This window comes from Ciconia boyciana, chromosome 3 (assembly GCF_034638445.1).
Source record: "Ciconia boyciana chromosome 3, ASM3463844v1, whole genome shotgun sequence".
In the NCBI taxonomy this organism is placed as follows: Eukaryota; Metazoa; Chordata; class Aves; order Ciconiiformes; family Ciconiidae; genus Ciconia; species Ciconia boyciana.
Genome location: NC_132936.1, coordinates 8,174,008 through 8,197,603, shown reverse-complemented (window position 1 = coordinate 8,197,603; position 23,596 = coordinate 8,174,008). Strand labels below are relative to the sequence as shown.

General features: G+C 46.3%; 1 protein-coding gene across 1 annotated transcript in view; it reads left to right on the top strand.

Annotated features, from left to right (window-relative positions):
• The first annotated feature begins 3,140 nt into the window (after positions 1–3,140).
• Positions 3,141–23,596, top strand: part of EVA1A (eva-1 homolog A, regulator of programmed cell death) — a 213,428-nt gene continuing 192,972 nt past the window's right edge. The window contains exon 1 of the mRNA XM_072858374.1: positions 3,141–3,240. Within this exon, the coding sequence (XP_072714475.1) occupies positions 3,141–3,240 (100 nt within the window). The remainder of the gene's footprint in view (positions 3,241–23,596) is intronic.

Sequence of the window (23,596 nt, the reverse complement as noted above, 5' to 3'; positions counted from 1 at the left end):
TAGTTACTCTGTGGAGAGGAAGAGACCAAATAATCATTCCTCCGAGCTAAGATGTAATGCTGAACTGCATCAGTACTGGCGTATTCCTGCTTCTGGGTGGCTTTGGGGACAAGGGATCCAAAAGGTTGTGTATCGTCATATGCATTATTACCTATCCCCAGGAGATGTATTTGAAGGCATGGCTGGATTTCAAGGGCTGTTACTCCTAAAAATAAAGATCCATATTGGTGTCCCCTTGAGTCACGTTTACCCCATGAGACTGTCCATGACAGAGAGACCATCCTTTGTCTGTGCTGCAGTTGGGACAGGTGGCCTCTTCTCGTTTGAAACACAGCTGTTGTTCCCACATGCCCTGAGGAATAAGGGCATTATGGAGATGGGCTTTAACAGAATTGTCTGTTTCTCAAAGGCCAATACATCTTTTTGCTTTCTGCTTTCCTTTTGGAAGGCATCTTTACAAACTTGCTTAAAAACAAAGCCCTCACATGACACTGATGTAAACTTCCTCCCCTCTGGTTTGACTTTATTAACAATAACCTAAAGGGCTGCTCAAGCACACTTCCCATGTTTAGCCTTAAACCCTTTGTCACCAGAGTTTTCTTCTTCCCCATATACTGAGTCAGCCAAACCTAATTACCCTTTAATCAGTAAAATCAACACCTGCTAACAGGGTGGGCTCTTTTCAGCAAATAGTGCTTCCCTTTTCCAGAGGGCTGATAAATTTCCAGGGGCCCTATTGTTTCTTTGTCCTGCTGATAAGGAGCTTTGACTGATAATCTGGTAATGAGTATGGTTATCTCATGCCTATAAGGCAATAGTGGTGAATCTTCCTCTTGGCAAGGGCAGCAGAACTGAGACAAGAATTATACGTAGATGCTAGGAGCCAAATGTCCTGATCTTTTCTCTTTAAAACTTAGGTCAACCCTGGAAACTATGGGTCAGAGAGGTCTGGCACATGGGATTAAAGTCTCAGGTGAAATAAAGAGTAAGGCAGCTCATAGAAGTTCCTGTTTTTTGATCTTGCTTAGGCAGCCCTCTGCAGAAAGGTAAGGTGGCAGGGTCGTCTGCAGGGACTGGGACTGGGTTGTGCAGAGCCTGCTGGACCTCAGGGTATCTCTGTGCTGTCAGGTCAACCCAGAGCCTGTCCTTGAGAGGTGACTCATCTGCACCTTCACTGGAGATCCTCAATGCGTGAAGAGCTGTTTGTGGGAAGGAAGGTTGCTTAGGTGCAATTCAGGCCAGACCAGCTTCTTGTTCATGTCGTCTGGGTGGATGGAGCATGGACAGGATTCAAGCCCAAATTCAAGATTTCCCACACTACCCTCATCCTCAGTGTGGCTGGCTGGAACTTGAGCAAGTGGCGGTGTGGACAGAAAGCAAATAGGGCTACAGGACTTACAGGTCTGCTTCTAGCACACAGATCATCCCAGGACAGATTTCTGGTGGAAACAATGACTGCGGTATTCATGGCAGCACTCTTGAAAATGTCTTTCACATATAATCTGACAGCCAGTCTGATTTTCATCTGAGAACAGCTGAAACATTATTAGAAATTTCAGCATAAGAAACTCTTTACAAGTGCACTCAGCTCTAAAAAAAAAAACAAACCAGAGCCCTTTGGGCTGAAGTCTCTTATGCTTATTTTCAGCTTGAAGGTGAATGTTTTTGGAAAGTTTTGCTTAATTCCATGTGGATGAACAGGACAGAGGAGTAAAAACCAGTTGTGGTTTTCCTTGGATGTTCCCACTCAGGTTATTTTTGCTGGATAGAAGCTGCAGCTTTGTTCAGCAGCTGTGCGAGTGCCTGGCTCCATCTCCCCTTCCCTGGCAGCCCCGCGCAGTGCTGCTCCATAGGTTCATGTATGTGTATACACAGGCTGCTAAATGGCTGGTGTCAGCTTTGCCTATGAAAACTGTCCCCTGCTCTCTGCAGTGATGCTCAGCCTCTGCTCTAGCCTAGATATGTTGGTTATGCTCATTATTTATATGCAAACTTATGCTTGAGCTGCAGCTAACACTGATGACCGAAGCCCAGGATCTCCTTCCCGTACCCAGTGAGAAGAGTGTCCACTCCTCCAGTCCACCTCTGTGTCCCCAGAGCTCAGCTCAGCTCTTCCAAGTTAACATGGCTGGCTTGATGCTGCCAGGATATGAGTGAAGATCAGGCAGGATCAAGTACTGGATGTGCTTCCAGGTGTGCTGGAGCCTTCTTTTAACTCTGCAGGGTGAGCAGTGCTTGAGTTAGCAGCTAAGGCCATGCTAGTTGGAGGTTAAAGTAATTGCTATAGAAGGAGACGGGTCTCCCGGGTCTGAACACCACAGGTTAGGATCTGCATGAAAATGCTCTGTTGAGTTTGATGGAGGGGAGAGAGGTCCAGTGGGACAGAGGGAGCCTGGCATGGCTGGCTGCTGTCAAAAGGAAGGAAGATTTTGGATATGTGGGCTGACACCAGTCCCAGTCCTGCGATGAGATCCAGGAGGGTTTGATCCCCGGGCCTGTGCAAAGTCTCTTCCATTGTAGGATCACTCTCAGCAGTGGACGCAGCTGAAGAATTGTCCTGTCACCAGTCCGGCAGGACACCACTGCTCACACTGATTTCAGCAGCAGCTACAGATACCCCTCACTCCAAAAATCTGTGTGAATTCAGGCGCTTTGTTTTGGGCTCCCTCCTTTGAAAATACTGCCCATCCTTCTGTCTGTCTGTCTGCACCGAAGAGACAAGATCCCCGGGTATCTAAACCAACAGCAACCGTGCTTGTCCAAACCAGGTGTCCGTCGTTCCCCCCCCCGGCTCTCCCCCCTAATAGCTTGCAGTGCCGCTGCTGGACAGCTGCACAGTAATATTCTGCAGCAAATTGGGGCGAAGCGATGGCTTTTAGGACCCTGGGACCTCCGCCAAGGCTCAGGTAGGTCTGTCTCATTCGTCAGCCTCGCTCAGCTCAGCCGGGATTCATTCACTCCCAGGGATGTGTGCGTGTGAGCGTGTGTGTGTGCTGAGTGCTTTTCCTTCCCCACTGCTGGCTGTGATCCTTCCAAGCGATGGGACGAACGCTGTTCTCCGGGCAATGAGGAGTACTGGGTTGGGGCAGAAAGCGCTTTCCTTTTCTCTGGAAGAAAACGAGCTGTGAGGATACTTAAGGATGTGCTGTCCAGATGTGTCTCCCACCTCCACCTTCCTCATAGGACTCGTGTGCTTGACAGCTTTCAGCAACTTCGCAAAGACTTCTGCAGACTTCTCAGGTAGGGGAGAAGCGCTGATCCTTTCATACGCTGGACGGCTGCTTACGGATGGGAACTCTTATTACGGTGCTCAGGGAAAGTGGATGTGAGCGGATCTGGGATAGTTATGTGGGGAGTAATTTTAATCTTTTTAAAATAAGCCGATGAAAAGGATCTTCCGTAAGAGGATTTTGAGTTTGTTAAAAGCCTGTCTTCTCATCAACCCTTAGCAAAAGTGTTTCAGCAGAGTTAGTCTGAGTAACTTTGGGAACAAGGCAGGGAATAGTGTTAACTTGTGTAAGTTTGTAGCAGGTTTTGTGCTGTGTTTCTCTGAGGAGTGAAAAGAGCTAGGTTAGGAGTCTGGGAACATCGAGGACATAAATTAAAACTAACATAGCAAGACCCAATTATTTTGTAATGGGCCAGATTTCTCTTAACATACAGCTCCTGATTGTTGCAAAAGCCCCCCGAGCTGAGATAAAGGAGATGTTACATGCACAGAATGAATTATATTCTGAGCCTATGTTTGCTTAAACTAGGAGAAGTGTCTCATTTCTAAATAATTTCTGAATCTAAAAATGTTCATAGCGCTTGTTTTGAGTTGCACACAGCAGGTAAATACACAGCACTTTGAAGGTATGGAGTCCCATATAAGTTTTATAACTATGTACAGCTGCATCAGTCATTTTAAAATTACCTTTCTGCTTCTGTTCTTTGTGGATGTACGTATGGGTCAGAGAAAATATAACAGATGTCATTTTACAGTTGAGCAGGATTGATTAGTTTGCTCGGGAATGGCTAGTGAGGGTCACTTTGCTTTTGGGATATTGGTTCTAATTTTGGGTCTTAGTGTGAAGATCTAGTTTGGCATATTCTTTAGGCATGTGTTGCAAAACTCTTGTAGTGGATAAGAGCTGCCAATTATAGTTTGCTGATGAAAAAGTGCCATTAGCAAGAGCTGAATCTCACTGGACTCTGGTTTCAAGGCATCACAATGCTGCTACTGGCTTTCTGGGAGCGTATGTGTCTGCGTGCTGTGAGAGATTTGTGTTAGAAAGGAGGAGCTTGTGGTGGAGGGGGGGGAGAATACATACAGTAGCTTGAAGTCTTAATGCGAATTGGAGAGGGCTGACTTGCTTGTGATTCAGGCTCCTTTGGAGGCAGATCAGTCCTGGGGGCTGCTATTCAAGGCAGATCTGCCTCTGAATGGAAAGGACTGAGGCATTTCCCTGTTTCTAGTGTGTTTTTATCTCTTTCTTGGCATTGAGCTTTCTCTGTGCTCCTCCTTGCAAGCAAGTTAATGCAGAAGGGGTGCATGGAGTGGGCACAACAGGAACTAAAGCTGCAATGGGGAAAGTACTGGTCTTTCTAAAATACAGATAAAGTTTGTCTCAGCCAGGCCAAATTGCTAAGCATTAAAATGTGCAAAAGCATCCCAGAGCAAGGGTACTTCATACTGTGTGTGTGTAACATAGCCAGAGCAAGGGAAGCAAATTCAGTAGGCTTTGGTGATGCTGGCAGGGTGGGCAGGAGCTGTCCTTTTAAAAAAAATGGATAAGAAGGTTGCTGATAACAAAATCATGTTTTCTGCAACATCCAGCTGTACTGTCACACTTTAGGAGAAGAGGGGTGGCTTAAAACCCCGTGTATGTGCATGGCAAGGCTGTACTCTGAAGCAGGGTCTGTAATCCCAACAGCACAACCTCCTGTGTGTTTCCACAACTGTTGAAATCTTCCGCCGGATCCAAGCTATGCTTTCTGATAGCAGGCTTGGCAAATGTCCCCAGTCTGGTTGGACTGACTGTACCTTGCAGGACAGGAAACATGGTTTGCTGCAGGAAAGGGCTGTACCCAGTGTGTAGCAGCTCGAATATGGTTTCCTAAGCTCAGGAGCGGGGTAGCCACAAGATGAAAGGGGGTAGAAAAAGGTACAGCATTTCCCAAATCACACTTTATGCTTCCTCAATACATTTTGCAAAGATCCCGTTTGCCTCCCTCCAATTCTTGAGGGCATGCACCATGTGCCTCTGTGAAGGATTAGTGGCTCAGATAACTCTTCCTACCTGATGGAGCACCTTGTTTGTTACTGTTCCCCTATATACGAATTGTCAGCTGGCATGAGGAATGGAAGGGGGGTAGCCTTTTAACATAATTTGACTGTAATGGTTTCTGGCCACTTATACTTTTTTTTATACTTGAGGGTGTTCTGGGTTCTTCTCTGGCATGAATTGAGCAGGTGAACGTCTTTGGGGAAGCCTTATAGCCTTACCATATGTCATCCCAGCTAGAGGTGGTGCAATCCAAAACATGAATTGTCTGCATCCCGAGGAGATGAATGGATTTGTATTGATTATTGCTGCTGAGGAATGCAAGGCTTGCTGTGATCCCATGAGAGGTTTCTGCAGCAGTTTGACTGCTACCCACATACTGGAGGGAGATGACACAGCTCATTGGGATGGAAGGGCTTTTCCAGGTTGCAAACAGCGGTACTGTCCAGAGAGAGCAGCTGATGCTCTTTGGCGATGGATGTTTTTTTAAACTTAATCCTGTAGACCTTGTTTAGCAACAAAGCTTCTCCGGCTTCTCAGCTTGGTTTAACTCAGCACTGCCAGGGAGGTGCTGCTATTAGTAATAGGTCATGGCCCTTTTGTGATGGGCCAGACAGAGTGCATAGGTCCAGCCCTGGAAAGATACAGCTTAGGGATGGCCAGTCTTGAGCTCTAAGCAGATCACAAGCAGCACTGATCTGACTCGCACACTGCAGCTATGCAACAGGACTGGCCGAAAGACTTACCAAGAATGGCACACCTACCCACGTCCCACTGCTCCCAATACTCTCCCACTGGCTGGGTCTTCAAGGTGTGTGTCTCTTGGCTGCAGGAAGATTTCTTTTTTACATAGGTCATGAGAAGGCGCCCTGAGAGGGTAAGCAGAGGTACAGTGAACTGGGTTGCTCACGGAAAGCACAGGTAGAGCTGCTGGGGATCTCCATCGTCTCAGCTCCCAGGCCTCTGAGCACATGGTCTCACAGTGTGGCTCCATCCCTCCTGTTCGAACAGCTCAAATGCCACAACATGAACATGGTGAGTGCATGTCCTGCTGGGGACTGGTGCAATATGAGATGTAAGAATTCAAATTCCTTTTAAGTGAAGTATTTGAGCTATGTGAAGAGTTTTGAAGTTGTTTTCTTTAAACATTGATGTTTGCAGGAGGGTGTAGGGGTAGGAAGCAGGTCTGTGGGGAGAGAGTGGAGTTATCAGGCACTTTGCAGCCACTTCTTAAGAAGGCCTGGACTTTTTCTGTGTGGCTGCTTGTAGTACGGGCTCTTGATTTAATCTCATTCTGTGATCAGTTCTTGTGCTCAGGACTGTTTGAAGGCTCAGGACCTGGTGTCATGATGTGTCACATACCCCTTATGTTCAAGGTGACACTTGAAGACTGTGATGAGGTGTGGGGTAAGACGCTGGTCTTTTGAGTCTCTGGGCTTTAACTATAAACCCTTAATCCTAATCTCAGTCCCAGCAATGAACTCTCCAAAATCCCTCCTGGTTGATAAAACTTCAGCTTTGTTTTGGCCCTTTTCTATTTGTGATGGGAGTCTGAGACAAAGCAATGGCTTGCACTGCCAGAGGAAGCTATGCCGTAGCTCCTCTGTGTAGGCTCTGGGAGGTAGTGATTCATGTGCAGTGCGCAGAGCTTGCTCCTTAGAGGGAGCAGGTTAATGAAAATGGGGCCAAAATTAGTCTTTGGTGCTAACTTAAAATGCAGGCGTCGAAAGCTTAGTCAACAGCTATTGCTCGTATCCTGTGTGCTGTCTCTAGCTCCAGCCATGCAGTTCTGGTCTCTGAAGCTAAATCATGCAAACACATGTCAAATTCTGCTCTGCCCACTGCTAGCCAAGGTGACCATTTAATTTCCATCTGCATACCTGCAGGGAATTAGGCTTATGTCATTATGATGCCATGCTCCAATTCTCCTCAATAACTTTCCCATTCATTAGCTAATTTCAGGCACGTTGGACAGAAAGGTAGTGGCATCAGATCTATGCGATTGCTGCGAGTTTCATGTTAGCGGAGGCAGATCTCTTCACTACTGCTGCAATACAGAAAGAGCTGTGCTGTGAACTCAACCATTTGCAGACATCAGAGAATCCACTGCAGGGACCTAAGCCAAAAACTTAGGTTTCTAGGCATGGAAATAGCTTTGATGGGAGCTCGTGCCTTTTCTGACACAGGAGAACCCAGCTGCAGGACATAAAGCTGTAGGAATAACAGCCCCAGCAGTGCTGCTCCCCCTGGGCCTGCTTTAATATTTATGTTCTTTGCATTATATTTGGCACAAGCTGGATGCGAGCAGCACTTTGCTTAAGGGAGCTGATCTGGCATTGAGCCAGCTGAGTACTGATAACTCCCATCCACACCCTGCAGGTGAGCCCTGGGTGGCTTTCAGGAGCTCTCCCTGGAGGCTGCTCTTGGTTTTGAAAGCACACAAGATTTTTTTGTTGTTGTTTTTTTTACCACCACCCCTCCCCCCCAAGAATGGCAGGTTTCAAGTGAAAGCTGCTTTTGCCACCTCCCTGCTAATTGGCTCAGTGGGTTTGTTTGAGCTGATGAGGGCTGGAGTTGGGAGGGGAAAGGCACTTCTTGATTGCATTTAATCAGTCCATAATAAAGGCAATTTGTTTGACAAGTCCATTCACCAAATTATCACCAAAATCTACATGCTAACAGCTTCTGAATGGCTTTAGTCAGACTTTGATATTGGTTTTGGAGCCCTGAATGGGTCGATGGTGTCAAGGGGGATGCAGGATTTCCATGCGTTGAAAGCTGCAGGCTGCAAAAGGGGGATTTTCAAGAGAAAAGCAGATGCAATTCCTTTTCCAGTGCAGTGGTGTAACTCAGTAATGAGGTTTGTGCTTTTGACCTCTGGGGCAAACAGACATGCTTTAGACGTCGTTTAAAGACTGGGCCAAACCCAGGCCACCTCCATACCTCTCTTGGTGAAGGGCTGTGAGTGATGAGGTTGGATGGACCTCAGGCTGCTGCTTGAAGAGGTCCTTGCCCCAGGTGCTGTTTTGTCCTTGCCAGGTCCTTGCCCCAGCTGGAGGTCATATGTGCCAACCCATCCATCACAGCTGTGTGGGCTGCAGCGTGGCTTACTGAGGGAGGTCTGTGCTGGGGTAGAGAAATTCTCCTTTGCAGTGGTGACAAAATCCAAAACCTCATCAAAGCCAGTTAAAAACCACTGTTGGCCTCTTCTGGTAACGTTCTGGAGATGTGGCTGCATGGTGAGCCGTAGGGGATGGGTCTGGGGGACTGAAGGGGGAGGATGGCTGGGTCTGCAGCCGTGGTGGAGCGGTTCTTGCAAGGGGGAGCTGCATTCGGTTTTATGTCATGTATCTCTGTCTGTTAGTGGGCAGCAGTTTAAAGACCTCAGAGAGCTGAGAGGTGTTGGAGGAGGAAATCAATGGCGATATATCAAGTGTCAGTTCTGCTGCTGTTGGGAGAGGAGGAGACGAAGAAGCACAGAGTCTGGGGCTATTTTGGTGCCTTAGAGAGTGAACAACTCTCTAAATTGGTTTGTCAGCAGGTGTGCAGCTTTGTGGGCATCGATATAGCGTGTTAAGCAAAGATGCACATGTCTGTGCACTCCTGTCCTGAGGCTGCTCCAGAAAACACTGTGGATTTCCCAAGAGTTGTGATGATAATGCTGTGAGGGGGGACTCGGTGCTTGCTGACTCTTAAAATGTTCAGAATTTACTTTTACTGGCAGCTGAGGGGACCAAACTGTGCTTCAGGAAGAGAAACACGTGTTTCCAATTCCATGTGTTTGTGGTCCTGGGCTGTGACCAGAGGGGCTGCTGTTACCGCTGCGAAAAACCAGCTGTTGGTCTGTATTTGCGGTGCCAGGGGAAGGAGGCACCGTCGGGGAGGGATGGATGGGGTTGCTGTGGGTGCCAGGATGTCTCGTGAGGGCTCTCTGTGAAACCCCATGTAGGCAGTGACTTCAAGCTCAAGAGCCATATGTATGTATCTGGCTCATGTCATGTGGAAATCCACTGTTTTAGCCATCAGAGCTGTCAGCAAGAGCCAAGAGACCCCAGGGATCCCAATGTCTGTGTGATGATTGGCAATGTTTATATAGTATCTACTAATTGCTGTGGCCCAGAAACTCATCCACTGATGCAAACTTTTGTCGGTACCAGGAACACTTTATTTAATTAGTATTATTAACCAAAAAATTAAAAAAAATATCCACTGTGGTAATTTTAATCACTTAAAAGTATTCCAGGTTATCAATACCCACTAGATGCACAGTCTGTTTGAGGAAAATGTCCTTGCAGCATTCTTCCTATGTCTATGTGTTGTTACGGGTACAAACGCTGCAGAATTAAAGAAAGCAACTGTTTATGTCCTCAGGTAAAACTTCTTTCCTGATTTAAGACTCTGTGAGAGCGCATTTTATAGAACACAAATAGTTTGGTCAATTAAAAAAAAATAGTGGGAATTTTAATGTATCTTTTCTCAACAGAGATACTTAGGTGCTAAAATCATAATTTAAGCTGGGGAGGGGTAGGGGGGCAGAATAAGCTTAGTGTCTGCAGGGGGAGAAAAACTATGTATTTACCCTTGGCACTTTTGCTGATCCTTTTGTTGATGGTAATTTAAACATGGCCTGATCTCCCAAAGTGCTTGGTGTTCAGAACTGAAAATTGGACTATGCTGTGTTTAGGTGGGTGTGCAGTGATTTAGGTGGCCAACACCAGGACTGTTTACATGTCTTAGTTGAGATTGGCTGCTTGTGCTTGGCGTGTTTGTGCATATATAGATGGAACTTTCTGCTTTCTGTTCCAAGGGAGCAATCCCAGTCCCTGTGGGGGACCATTTGAAGCAACTACCCCTGGGTTTTTTTTGTGCTCTTGTCATTCCTTTTTATCCACATACCCAAGACCTTCACAAATTCAGTCTGTTTCTGTCCCTTGAAAGGTATGTGGCTGCATGCAGGAACAGACCCAATGCGCTGCTCAAAGTAGTTCAGAGGACGTTTGGTCACGTTGGTTTAGTGCAATGCTACAAGGTTCCTTGTGTCCTTGCCAGTGCTGTGCCTCACTGATCCGGTACTGCTGTTGTCTGGGATTTTTGTGCTTTTTCCAAGAAACAGGCAAGGGCCAAATTCTTCTCAGCTATGAGGCAACTTTGCTGACTTGTCAGGATGCACAGAAGTTAATCCCAACTCATCTTCTTGCTGACTAAATCTGATATAGAAGTTATAATGGTGAACATTTTAAAGAAAACTGCTTGGGTTACCTATTATTATTAACCTAGCTGCTCCCTTTGCCTGAGGAAAGATGGCGAGTTGTGTGTCTCTGAGTCTGGGTTTGGGCTGATCCAAGTATGCCTGGCTCAGCTCAGTAGCTGAGGATATGAGCTCATTCGTAGTAATTAAAGTATGTATGTCTGCTCTTTTGGGGATGCTTAGAGCTTGGCTGCCTGGAACCTAGTGCATGTCTTTTCATGTCAGGGAGACAATGATGGTTTGGCAGTTCTGAGTTGCACAGTAAAATAAATCTTGGCTGGCTCTCTTCAAATATGCCATGTGCTCTTGAATAGAGTTGGTAGATGCTGTGGTATCAGTGTTGATGAGGGTCCTTTGGATGATAAGGTTTGCTGTACAATAATCACTCTTGGATCCATCTGGATCCTTGCATGAAGATGGAGCAGCATGTGTGGGACCTGTGGTTTGGGCAAACTCTCTGAGTGGTCAGGTTCCAGAAGTGTACTTGAATTAACAGATGGATGTAGCATACTGCAGAAGAATTTGCAGTAGATGTTGTCCAAGCATTTTAGTTGTGGTGGGCAGGGGAGGTCACATCCACCTGCTGGCAAAGTATCCCACATCATTAACAAACTTGCCAGCGCTGTGCCTCACTGGTGTGGAAGAAAAGATTATATTTTTTAGAAATATTCCCTTTTTTAACATTACATTAACAGAAGAAGGCCTAGAGGGGTACAAGAAATTTTATCGGCCACCTACAATCAAAGAACTTCACTATATACTTTTGCGTGTCATCTTTTCACCCGGTATCAACACACTAGCTGCCAGCAGAGTCACTCCTTCAGCAGCCCATAAAAGCACCAGAATCGTCAGGGTGTGAGAGAGGGCTGTCTTCAGGTAAGTTATACTAAACCCTCAATAGATTAGGTACCTGCTGGTGCTGCTTGTCAACAAGGGACCATTCAGACCACCTACTCTGAGACCCCCTATGTGATTGTGTTTTTTTGTTTTCATCTACTATCAGATGCCTGTGGTTTTGCCGCTATGATATTATCGACGTGTGTTGCGTTAGCCTCAAGGGTTGAAAATGGGCTTTTGGAGTCCAACAAGTAAATATAAAAACAAACACAGCAGTGGAGGGATTTCTGCTGATTTTTCCTCTGTGATTTTTGTATCGCTCTGTGGGCTGGGGTGACCTGCATCCTGTGCCTAGGACCTGTGGGCTCAGCTGTGATCCTTTATTGCTTGCTCCTCTGCATTGATGTTAAGGTTGCTCTATAGCAAGTGCTCTTCCTGGCATTAATTTCCTATGTTTGCTGTATTTTGCAAAGGCTTGTGGCTCACGTTTTCCCTTGAAGCTGTGTTGGGCCAAGAGTGCAGACACTTAGTGCAATTAGACTGATAGGTAGTAACTTGAGCTGCTGTAGGTGGATTATGTTCAATTTTGGGCCCTAGTCGTTGGGAAATCTCTTACCTCTGTGGTCTGTGTGGGGCCTGTGAGTGCAGTGCAGCTGTGGCCCTGGCAACGCCCATAAGATGGTACAGGACAACATTCTGCACTTTGGTTTTGAAAAAGTTTAGCTTTTGTGTGGAACATTCAAAGAACAGCATTAAGGTTACAAATCAAACATTTGGAAGTTAAGAAATGTTAAAATGAAGGTAGTTTTAACTACTTGAATCCAGCCCTTTGGGTTTTTACGTTATGAGTTACTCTTTAATGAGCACATACTACTTTTTCTCCACCTCCTTGGGACTCCTGTATTGTCCAGTGCACAGGATAGCTGCCTCACAATGATTTTCTTTATCCTTCTGGTTCACTATGGCCCTAGGGCCTTATTTACCATGTGTTATTTAAACCCTATTCTGCTTGTTGTGAGTGCCCTACAAACAGGGATGTGCTTACCCTTCTGGAAGGAATCTGGAGTGTTACCTGCATTGCACAGACGAGGATCCAAGGCAGAGCAATTAGCGGCAGGAGCTCTAACTGCCCAATATTTCAGAGGTTGTTAAGTATCTACTTTTCCTCCAAGAGCAGCCCCTTACCCATTCTCTCAAGCTCTGATAGCCAGAAGGAAATATGTGGTACTTCATACCCAATTTCTTCTCCAATACTGTAATGCATATATGCAAATGGACTGCACAGGTTAAAATGAGCATTACAGTTGCAAAGTCAAGCGCACGTAACTAAGTGTTGTGGGTTAGCCCTGGTAGGCAACTAAGCACCACACAGACGCTTGCTCGCCTCCTCTTCCCACCCTCAGTGGGACGAAGGAAGAAGAAAGGAAGAGTAAAAGCAAGAAAACTCATGGGTTGAGATAAAAATAGTTTCATAACTGTTGAAGGAGAAGTGGAAGAAAAAAGAAAGAAAAAATAAGTGATGCAAAGGCAATCACTCACTGCCTCCCACAGGCAGGCTGATGCCCAGCCAGTTCCCAAGCAAAAGATGGCTGACTTACTTAAACCCCACTCCACTCTGTTTTAGTGCTGAGCTTGATGTTATATGGCACAGAATATCTCTTTGGTCAGTTGGGGTCATCTGCCTGGTTGTGTCCCCTCCCAGCCTCTTGTGCACCCTCCAATCTATTCACTGGGAGGGCAGAGTGAGAAACAGAGAAAGTGTTGATGCTGTGCAACCACTGTTCAGCCATAGCTAAAACATTAATAGGTTGTCAGTACTCTTTTGATCACAGATCCGAAACACAGCACTATACAAGCTGCTACGAAGAAAATTAACTCTGTCACAGCCAGACCCAGGACACTAAGGAAAGGGCAACGTTACACCTGTATTTTATATATAATACAAGCTAGACGTGGGTATGATCTGAGCCCATAAAGTGCAGTTGTAAGAAGGGTCTGGTTTTGCATTTTTTTTTTTCTTAGAGCAGTCATGCTTTGAGGGTTACATTATTTGGGATGAGATAAGAGTACTTAAAATTGGGTTACAAATTTGGGGTTGGTCCTTGGAACGTATTCCAAGAGATCCTTAAAAATGAGTTTTGAAGACGTTCGCCCTCCACATTTTTGTTTGTTTGTTTCTGTCTCTTCATATGAGAAAAAAATGTAAATGTGTCTATTCAAAGGCACAAATAACGATCCTCTGGTGCAGGTGTTATTACTAAAAATAGAGCCTCTGGGGTTTGTCCAGTTTAGTTTCTCTCTAGGTTTTTATTGTGTGGGTAACCCCTTGGAAACTGAGGTTGTTGATCTGACTGTTTCCAAAGCACGTCCGTCTTTTCATGTATCTTTTGTACAGGGGCCGCTTCTGTTGTGTTAACACTGTTTGCTTCCTGGTTTATGTGCTCAAGCTGAATTCCAGCTCAAAGAGGTTAAAGCTTTATAAAAGTGAGTTGAGCAGGGAAGTGGCTCCACAGTCGATGATGAAGCGCACACATCTGTGACCCACGCTGTGCTCACATGTTAGTTTATTGTTAGCCTCACAATAAAGGATAGCACTGGGTTTTGTTCAGCTAAACAACGTTGATGGAATGAATTGTATAGAAAAAAGAATAGATGAAGCCTGGCTGTTATTTGCTAAAATGTTCTTTGTTTTAGCTGCGTTGTGTGGGATGCGGAACTCCCAGAAGAGGATAGTCTCTATAGCACCCAAGGGGAGCTAATGGATTGGATAGGGAGGCAGAGACAGAGGTTCAGCAAGAAGGGATGAAAAAATTTTCTGATTCTTCCTGCCCTTTGGGTTTGCTTGTCGTTAGCTGACAGCCCCAGGCTTTCACTTGGGCTATACTACAAGAGCAGAGGCTCTGCTATACCAATAAGTTGCACTGTAAATGCGATTGGTGCCATTTGGCTTGGATTTAGTTCAGAGTTAGCATGCACAGAAAGTAGTTAGTGCATTTTGGCAATGGTATCGCCAGTGGCTGGAGTGTAAAGGTCTGTCAGCAGCTGCAGGAAGCTGAATGCTTGGTGTTAGACAATCCATTTTTCTTGCTGGATACATGAAAATCACTTTTGCTTTATCTCTCTCTTCTTAAACATTGTCCATATAATTGGAGGGCAGGGTTCAAGTTCAAACTGATAAGATTATTTTGCTTCCCTAAGCTGCATGACAATGGTCCCCTTGGCAAATTAAGCCATGGACCTCCTTTTGGCGTAATGGGAACCAATCTCATTAGAAACAGAGCTGGATTAGTGAAGAGTCCAACCTACCGTACAGATACGCATTCTGACCCCAGCAGGCCTGAAGTGCCTTTTGTTCACTCCAGCCTCCTCTGCATTTTCCCATCACTTTTACATCTGTGCGGTAGAGCTGGTGGTGATTATTTCTGCTCAAGAAAAGCCTGCTGGGGGGTGAAAAGGAAGTTGATTGACCAGCGTGATATCACAATATGAATGATAAAGTGATTTTTGAATGCTTCCCTTGATTTAAGTCATTGGAGTACAAGACTGATTAAGTCGCCTGTTGCAGGGTATTGGAGATTAAGGGCCAGTCTTCACTGGTTTGACCTGTGAGACGCAAGACGATCCTTTTCTGCCACTCAGCATTACTTTCTTCTACAGATCGGAAAATCTGGACCTACTTACACCAACGTCTCCCATGTCTGGACACAGGAAGCTCTTTCTGTTGGGGAAAAAGACAAACATTTTCACCTGTGTTGGTTCTGTCTGTCCTTCTTGGTGATGGTTATCGGCTCTTGATGAGTTGTGCGTAGAATGTCCAAGCTGCTTTATGAAGCAGCTGAGACCAAGAGCCTTGAGCTGGCTCAGTGCACACCGGTGCCAGCAAGAGAGCAGCGTGACTGTGCGGGCAGCAGGCTCTTGGGGAGATGTTGTGGCTCAGGAGCAGTGCTGAGCTGTGAGGGTGCTGCTTCTGGAGATGCTCCTGTGCGTGCCCGTGTTGGCCCTAGCTCAGTGCTGGTGTTGTACGCGCTGCTGTTGTCTGTTGTTTGCTTGCTTCCCTTTGCATCCTCACATTCTGCTTTTGGAATCCACTCTGTCTATCTACTTATTTGTATTATCTGCAATTTTTCCTCTTTCCGAGGTCCCTCAGCTCTGGGAAATTAGAAGTACAGCCCTGGCTGATTCCAGCTGCTCCCATGAGATGGAGCCAGGCTAAGGATGCTAAGAGGGGCAAATCCCACAGCTTCCTGGCTTAATAGCCATTTTCTGATCCTTAAGGAAATCCTCGTGCCCTTGCATCTCTCCTGTGTCCTACTTCTCTGACTGATCTTGGAGGTATTGCCTGGAGCTTGACTCCTGGCTGGAAATTTGTGCTTGAAGCAGTCTGGCAGGCAGGGCAGACTGTGGACAGTGTTTGAAAGTGGCACCAATGAAAGAATGAGCCTGGCCAGTTATTCTAGTAATTTGTTGCTATTGATTAGCCTGGAGGCGAATGCTTAAGTGGTGAGGAGTCCTGACTTGTGTAAGTAATTCAATTTAAAGCAGTGGGGCTATTCACATGAGGGAGAGTTGGCTTCTCTTTATGCTCACTCCTGATGGATATGAAGTGGCTTTTTAAGTAAATGTCATTAGCAAGAACAAGGGTTAACCAGGGTAATTAACACTGCTAAGCCATAGTGTGTGTCTCAACCAGCCAGGCTGCAAACAGGCAGCCGAAGAAACAGGTCTGTTTTCTGTTCTTGTTACATTTCTGGATATTTTAAGGTTTCTCAGAAAAAACAGAACAATAAAAAACCCTTTGACAATGGCAATCTCTTTTCTTCATGGCACAGCCTGAGCAAGCATTCAGACCCTTTCCTTCTGGGATTGCTCATTTCCTTTTTTTCTCCTGAAATAAAAACAATGCTCGCCCAAAAGCACAACTTCTGCAGTGTGGTGACAGAGCCAGCCTCTGTTGCTCTATCAGGCAGGCATTGGATGGGACATTGTCTTCTGTTTCTCGGGGGGGGGAAGTAGAAAGCAACAAAGAAACCCTTTTCATATGTTGTTTTAGTGCTGTCAAAAAATAATAACTAATGCGCACCCTGAATTTCTCTTGGTGCATTTTCAGAGGCTTGTATCCTTTATACTCATGGGGGAGAATGAGGCACGTGGGAAAGAAATCACATTCAGTGATATAAAATATTGTCAAGCCAATGGAGGCACAACCCTTGGGTCTCCTGAAGTCTGGGGCTGCAGCCCCAAGCTAGGTTCCAGTGTGAGGGGAGCCTGCGATTACAGAGACTGTCACAGACCTCCCACGTGTCCCTGCACAGCCCCGAAGCTCACCACGAGAGCCTGGGGTCTGTGGGACTCAGCCTCTGTTTCCCTGGCTGTCCCTTTTGATTACATGTTTCCTGAGTGTCTCCGTGTGTCTTTTACTGCAGCTTGATCTCTTGCTAGTTTTTTTGGGAGCCCAGACCCCACAGTTACCTGGTGACTTCTAAATAGTTTTGGGGCTGGGAAGTTGAATGGTATGTGTACTGCCCCATTAATAGTGCTGCTGCTTTGAAGACTTTCTGATACGGAAAGGTCTCCCAGCGCAGATAGATGACTCTGAGCAGATGGTTAGATAGATAGTCCTGTCTGTCTGCTGCTTTCAAATGAGTGTTTTCACTTGATCCTCTCTGTGACTAGCTAGATTAAGTTACTCCTGGAAAGGATGCCTTTATTTGCACTTCAGCAGTCCAAAACATTGGAGTAAGTTCAAAAGGAGCATACAGAGGGTTTACCCACATCTCTGAAGTTTGCCAGCAAATGCTTTTGGTGAGACACTGCTTCAACAAGTTACTAGTCTGTAAGACTACTAGTCCGTAAGACTGCTAGTCTGCCTAAGCCAGGCAGCAGACCTGGAGAAAGGTAAAGGTGCAGCTGTGCCTGGTAGGAGCATTTTCTTTGCCAGCTCGGCCTGACAATGGAGGGCTCTGATATTACCTCCCCCAGAGTCCCCATGCCTCTCTTGCAGAGGTGGCAGAGAATGAAACACTTCTACTGCTTTCTTCACCACTGGGGCTGTGGTCTAGCCGAGCCCCCTCTGCTCCCCAGTGCAGTATCAAAAGTCACTTGGTCCAAGCTTTACATGTTTTACAAAGGGCCAAATCGGCCTGGCCCACCTTGATCATAAGAGATTTCAGAATTGTCTGTAAACACAGACCTGTCCCTTTGTGCAAAAGTCTTCTGCTGGTTGAAAACTACTTTTCTGCTGCGGGGTTAGTGAGGGCTGCAGGATGCTGTTAGTACCCTGAGTGGGATGTTACCGTGGTATCCATGCCTGTTGGATGCAGAATTGCCTTTTAAAGCCCATCTCAGCTTTGTCAATGGTGGGGGATTAGTACAGAGCTGCAGTTCTGGGTCTGCTGGCCAAAGCGGCCCAAGCTACAAAATGCTGGATGGGGAAGGAGGCTGGCTGGGTGCTTGATCCCTTGTTTCAGGGCCTTTCTGGCCCATTTCCTAGCATAGTTTTCTGGAGGAGATCAGAGCTGCCTCCATCCCAGCCCTATGTCATTGGCTTAATGGCAGTGCTGATGGATGTGGAGGGAGATCAGGCTTTTCCCTGAACACTTGGCCTGGTGGTGGTGGGGCGAGGGTGAGGTCAGTACCCTTTTCTGATCTCGAAGGAGTGGCTATCAAGGGGCAATAACTTTTCATTTAGGGCTTTTTCCATTGGTGACAATGAGCTTGATTTGCATTGCAGAGAAGCTGTCATGTAAATGGTGCCTGGCTCATGAGATAACAGAGCTCAGCTGTGCTCCAGCCCCTGTGGGATGTGCATTGAGAGTAAGAAGTTTTCTTAGACATTAGGCGTGTAGAAGGCACACTTATCACAAAAACGTGGCGGGGAGAGGTAGGGAAATGTCCATCTGATGGTGTATTTAGACAGAGATTGAGCATGCAGGATATTGGTGGACAGAGGTAGAAATTTACTCTTCCAGGCTGTTCTCCATCTGGAGCATCCAGCCCTCCTGATGCCCAGGCATGAGCAAAGCTTGGTGTGTTTTGAGTGCTCTGGTGAAGGCTGTTTTATTCGCATTCTGATGGCTTGTTCATGCTAGTACTTCAGTGATAAATCATTATTGATGTTTCTAATGAGGCTTTTAGGACTGCTCTGGAAACTTTAAAACCTGTAGTAGTAATGTAAGGCTATAGATAAACAACTTGGAGGCTTGGTTTGCCTCCAAGGCAAGACAGGCCGGGTACTTTTTGTTTGCAATAACTCTAAATTTTCTAGCTTTACTTGAAAACTGTAATGTTTCCTCCCTCTTCTCCCTCTAGTTCTGAATTTCCAGCAGGTCTCTAAGTAACGTGTTCAAGCACACTCAATAAATCTATCAAGAGTAATTCACAGTTATATAGCACTGATCACTCATGGCTGTACAGGCATTTTACCATAGAGAATAAATATCAATAGCATTATTTTGCAGGTGGAGAAACTGAGGCACAGATTGTGCCATCAGCAATGGGATTCTGTTTTCCTTAACTGTACCAAAGACACCTTCATCTCACCTACGCTGTTCCTTTGGACTTCTAGGGGATACATCATCTGACTTCCATTACATCTACATCTAGAGATCAGTGGCATCCCCTGATTGCTGGTTCCTCTCCATTGACCCAAAGAAGGTCCAGACACCTAGCTTAGACTAGACGGATCCTGCTCAAAATCACTAAAAAGGAGAACAGTCAAGCTGACATCCCTACTTCCAGCCCGTCTCCTGTGCCTTTTTTAGTTCTTGGCACTTTACTGATATGCAATAAGGTGATTCTGTAACTCCTCCTTTCTGTCTTTTTAAGACACTTTTTGCAGGAAGCTTCCTATTAGGGTGGTGAGGTATGGAACTGGAATACCACCCTCTGTTAGTGTCCTTACAAGCAATGTCTGTATAATGGATTGCTAGTCTTGCAGTTGCTCCCTGACTATGAGTAATGCTAGGTAATACTCCTTGCACTGCTCTGATTGAGCTAAACAAGCCCAAGGAGTCAGGAGACTGGCCTCAGTGGTTTGAGATGAGTGGATTTGTGTTTGTATTTTCTATTTTTCACTTTCCAGCCTACGGACCTTCATTAATTGTTTTGATGTATGTGCCATCTCCTATTCTTATAAATGCTGTTCTTGTTCTAAGAGCAGAATGACATTCATTCACTCTGAAACAACCTGGGGATTTGTTTTCTTGGGCGTTGTAAAACAGACTAGGTATAAATGCTGCAATTAGGAGGTGATGGGCTAATCTCATTAGTCAATGGGAGAAAACACTGGGGTCATTGGGTTGGATAATGAAATCTGCAGATAAATTTTGATGTGCCAGATGGCCTGGCATAGTGGTTCCACTAATCTGGAAGGAAGGAGAGCCAATAGTAGCTTTGAAGTACAAAAGCTGTAGGAAGAGGTGGCATGTGATTTCTCTGAGCTAAAAACCCGTTTATGTGATGTCTCAGTTGAGGGCAGGCCTGTGGGATTCTTCCAGGCCTGCTGTCTTTTTTTGGCTTTTTTGGCCAGTTTTGGGCAGTAAGAGACAGGCCTCCAGCAGAAGTTAATGAGGCACTGGCAGTATATTGCTGTGCTTGTATGATCACTGGCTCAGCAAGAAGAAATAATCCTGACATCTCATTCTTTTGGAAGAGGCTGATAATTTAGATGTCTTTATTCTGTAGGGAAGGTTGTGTTTATGGTGTCTCCTTATCCACAAATATGTAAGACTTAGAAATCCTGATACTTGTTTTTTGGGATGAGATTGTAGGCTCTTTCAGCATAACGCTTTGTTTGGGCTCAACTTGTAATTTTCTGGGATCGGTCCTTTCATCCCCATTGAAGTAGGCAAGAAATAGCGGTTTTGGGGCTAAAAAAATAGGAAAAAAATTCCAAGATTTCAAGAGTGACCTCTGAGATAAGAACACCTCTGTTTTGGCTTGGCCAAATGGAGATAGCGTCACCAGAGTCTGCTTTCACAGGGACCCACCCGGCTCCTTTCATTTCCGTTCATTTTTAGTGTGCTTGGCACCAGCACACACTGATGCATCAGCACCCAGTGAGGCACTTCCCATCCTGAGTCTCTCTGCAGGGCTGTGGCCCAAGGGATAGCCCAGAGGTAAGTGGGAAGAAGTTGGGTATGGTCCTCCTCCTTTCAGCTTTGCTCTGTGCTGAACACAAGCACTCACTCCTTACCTCTCTCACCTACCCGCAGGAATATTTTCCCAGGAAACAACGAGCAGAGTTTGCCAGGCTTGGCTGCATTGCCTAAAACAAGAGCTGAGGAAATCCAATTGCACACTCTGGCCACCTTAACTGGCAGCACCCTGGTGCTATTTTATTTTAGTGAGCATCCAGTGCAGGCAAAGGCTTGTCCTGGGCTCTGGGCCATCGCGGCAGCTCTACTGATGAGTGCCCAGGCTTGGAACAGTCTGATAAAAGCTCTTAGTCTTTAAAGTAGTGTCCAGAATAGTAGCCAGACTTCATCTGGCTGTGAAATAATGAAAAGTGTATTTACGATAAGAAGCCTCATTGAAAAATGTGCTTGTAACTGTGACGCAGCCATTCAGTGCTCTGTATCTCCTGGCAGAAGCAAAAGGAGGAACTTTTTCATAGTAGTTTAGTGTGTTTCGTATTATGAAAGCTCAGTGGGCTGGATCTTCAGTGAGTGTACAATAACATAGGTCTGATGGCAGTGATGCCGCAGTGATAATGACCTGTATACAACCTGAGAGTAGCTCAGGTTAGACATAGCTGGACCATTCTCCTAGGATTCTTTACCATCCCCGTGGAGTAATATGAGCTCTAGTTTCTTAGCCCCCATCTTGAGTCCTATTTACATTATCATGGGTCAAAACCAACACTTTTTTTTACCCCTAAATGCCTTAAACACTGCAGCACTTCAAAATGATACATACGACTCAGCCACTTCCAACCTGATGCCTTCCTAAGAGCGCACCGTGTGCTGGAAGTAGAATTTAATGTGAAAACATTAATCTGGCAAGTGTCCTTCCCCTCCTGCAAAGGGTCTAGGTTCTGCTGCTGGAAGGGGACCCAACTGCCAGGCAGTCCAGCGAGCGGAGGCACTTAGCAGCGGCAGGGAAAGTCCCAGGGGAGACGCAGCTGCAGGGAGAGGCCATTATAAATCACAGTGGCCTCGGCTGTTGGGCAGGGCAGCGGGGAGATTGATGGGGTGGGTGGGGGAGCTGAGGCAAGGAGAGTTCAAGCATCACCCTGACCCGCGAGAGGGGAAAATAGCCCCAACCCTCAGCAAGGTTTGATTGAAGCCTGCTGTTCCCCCGAAGGGGAAAGGTCAGGCTCCGCTTTGTCAGGTGCCCTCAAACAAAAAAACCTGTTTATACAGGACCCACCCCTGTACCTTGTGAGGTGGAGGGTAAATGGGCTTGGAGACATTCAATGCTCCTCTCTCTGGTAACGTTTGTGTCAATGAACAGTGGAAATTTGGATTGGGCTGGTAATAAAAGCCTGGAAGCAAGTGGCCAGGTTAAAACTCCACATAAACATTAACTGGCGTTAGCCTCTGGAAGCATTATACTGGTGGTCCAGGGACGATGCTGTTCAGTGCTCTGGTTTCCACGCAGAAGGGATGGGATGTGTTGGAGGGCGGTGGTTGTTACCAGCATGTGCTTGAAATTATGCCTGAAGCAGGGCCCCGCTGTACACCTCCCTGCAGCCTGAGCATGGTGCACGGTGCTGCTGGCTCCTGGGGAGAGGAGGGTTTCCACACTTCATTGCCGCCCCTGTGCCGCAGATACCCCAGCGACTCGACATAATGTTTTGCCAGCCCTGATGGTTGAGCTGGAAGTGAGATGCAAACTTACTGTGTGTCTGGGGACCCACAGTCAGGAGGACGGTCATTTGGAACAGAGGTGTCTGAATTCCCAGCACTGGAGGTCTATGCCAGAAAAATTCACCTTCTTTGCTCCCAGGCATCCTCCTTCCCGAGGCCCCCCAACATGTGGGCAGGGAATAGCTTCTGGCCGTCTGAATTGTTGTGGTGACCTGCTCCCTGTTGCAGACTTTCAGAGGGACTCTGAGGGTCCCCTGTAACGTGATGGATGCTTGTCTAAGCATCGTATGATATGAACACAAATGTCTCTGTCACAAGTATATACACGACAGAAACATGGATACTGGGAATCAGATATGGCTTCCATGTCCTGTCCTGCATCTGGTTTATGCTCATGTTGTAAATAAAGCTGTTTGAGATGAGGGGCCTGTGTGATTTGCGCTAGCCAAAGGCTAGGCACCTCTTAACTAACCAAGGTAAGAACTGGCAGTTCAGGACCCAATTTCTGTGTGAATTGGATGTTTCCATCAAAGGAGAGGAGCCATGAAAACAGCTTCAGCCATCTGATTTTAATGTACTGCCGTACGTCTGTCGGAGCCCTCCCAGCCACTTTCCAACCTCTCCCCTCCCTTTCTGCCCTTACACGGAGGAGAAGCTGAACCAAGTACAGCTCAGCCAAGCATGAGCAATCTGGCATCTCTGCTCTGGTCCTGCATGGCTTTTATCTGTTTGAAAGTTACCGGTACAGAATACATTGATTAATGGCCCAGTAAATTAATTGGCAGCCTCTGTATATTGCTTTGCAGCTGATGGCTGCAGAGAGCTGTTGGAGTGGAAAAGCATAACAAAGTGCCAACCTACTAGGCTGTGACGGTGCCCACTGTTCGGCAGACGTTTTCCTAACAGGAAAGGAAACAAAGGCATTTTCCGGAGGAATATCGCAGGCAGAAACCGACTCACAAGTACAGGGGGAGGAAGGAATTTTAAAAAGCCCAAAACCAGAGGGGGGAAAAAACCCAAACGTGTGGTTCAAACACAAAGTTGGCGCTCTTCAGATAATGGAGTCTTCGCCACAAGATCGTAGCTCAAAACTGACTTTGATTTGCTTTTACAGAGGTTGATTTTATGGTGTCTCATGTGTTGAAAGGAAGATCAAATTCTGCCCAGCTCTGAGGCTGTGAAGGTCTCTCTCCTGCTCTTTCTTTCCAAGGCAGCATAGTTGTATCTAAAGAGGGAAGTACAGGCTGTATCTCTGCCAGCTGCTGCTGAAGCACCGGCTTTTCCCAGCTCTTCAGAGGTACGTTCTGATCAGTAAGCAGTGGAAATTCCCAGCATCTGGGAAATATGGCCTTAAAATACTCCCTATGTGTGCCAAACAAACTGCTGATATTTAATATCAAAAGCAAAAAGTTTCTGTTGTCCTGTAACAAATCGAG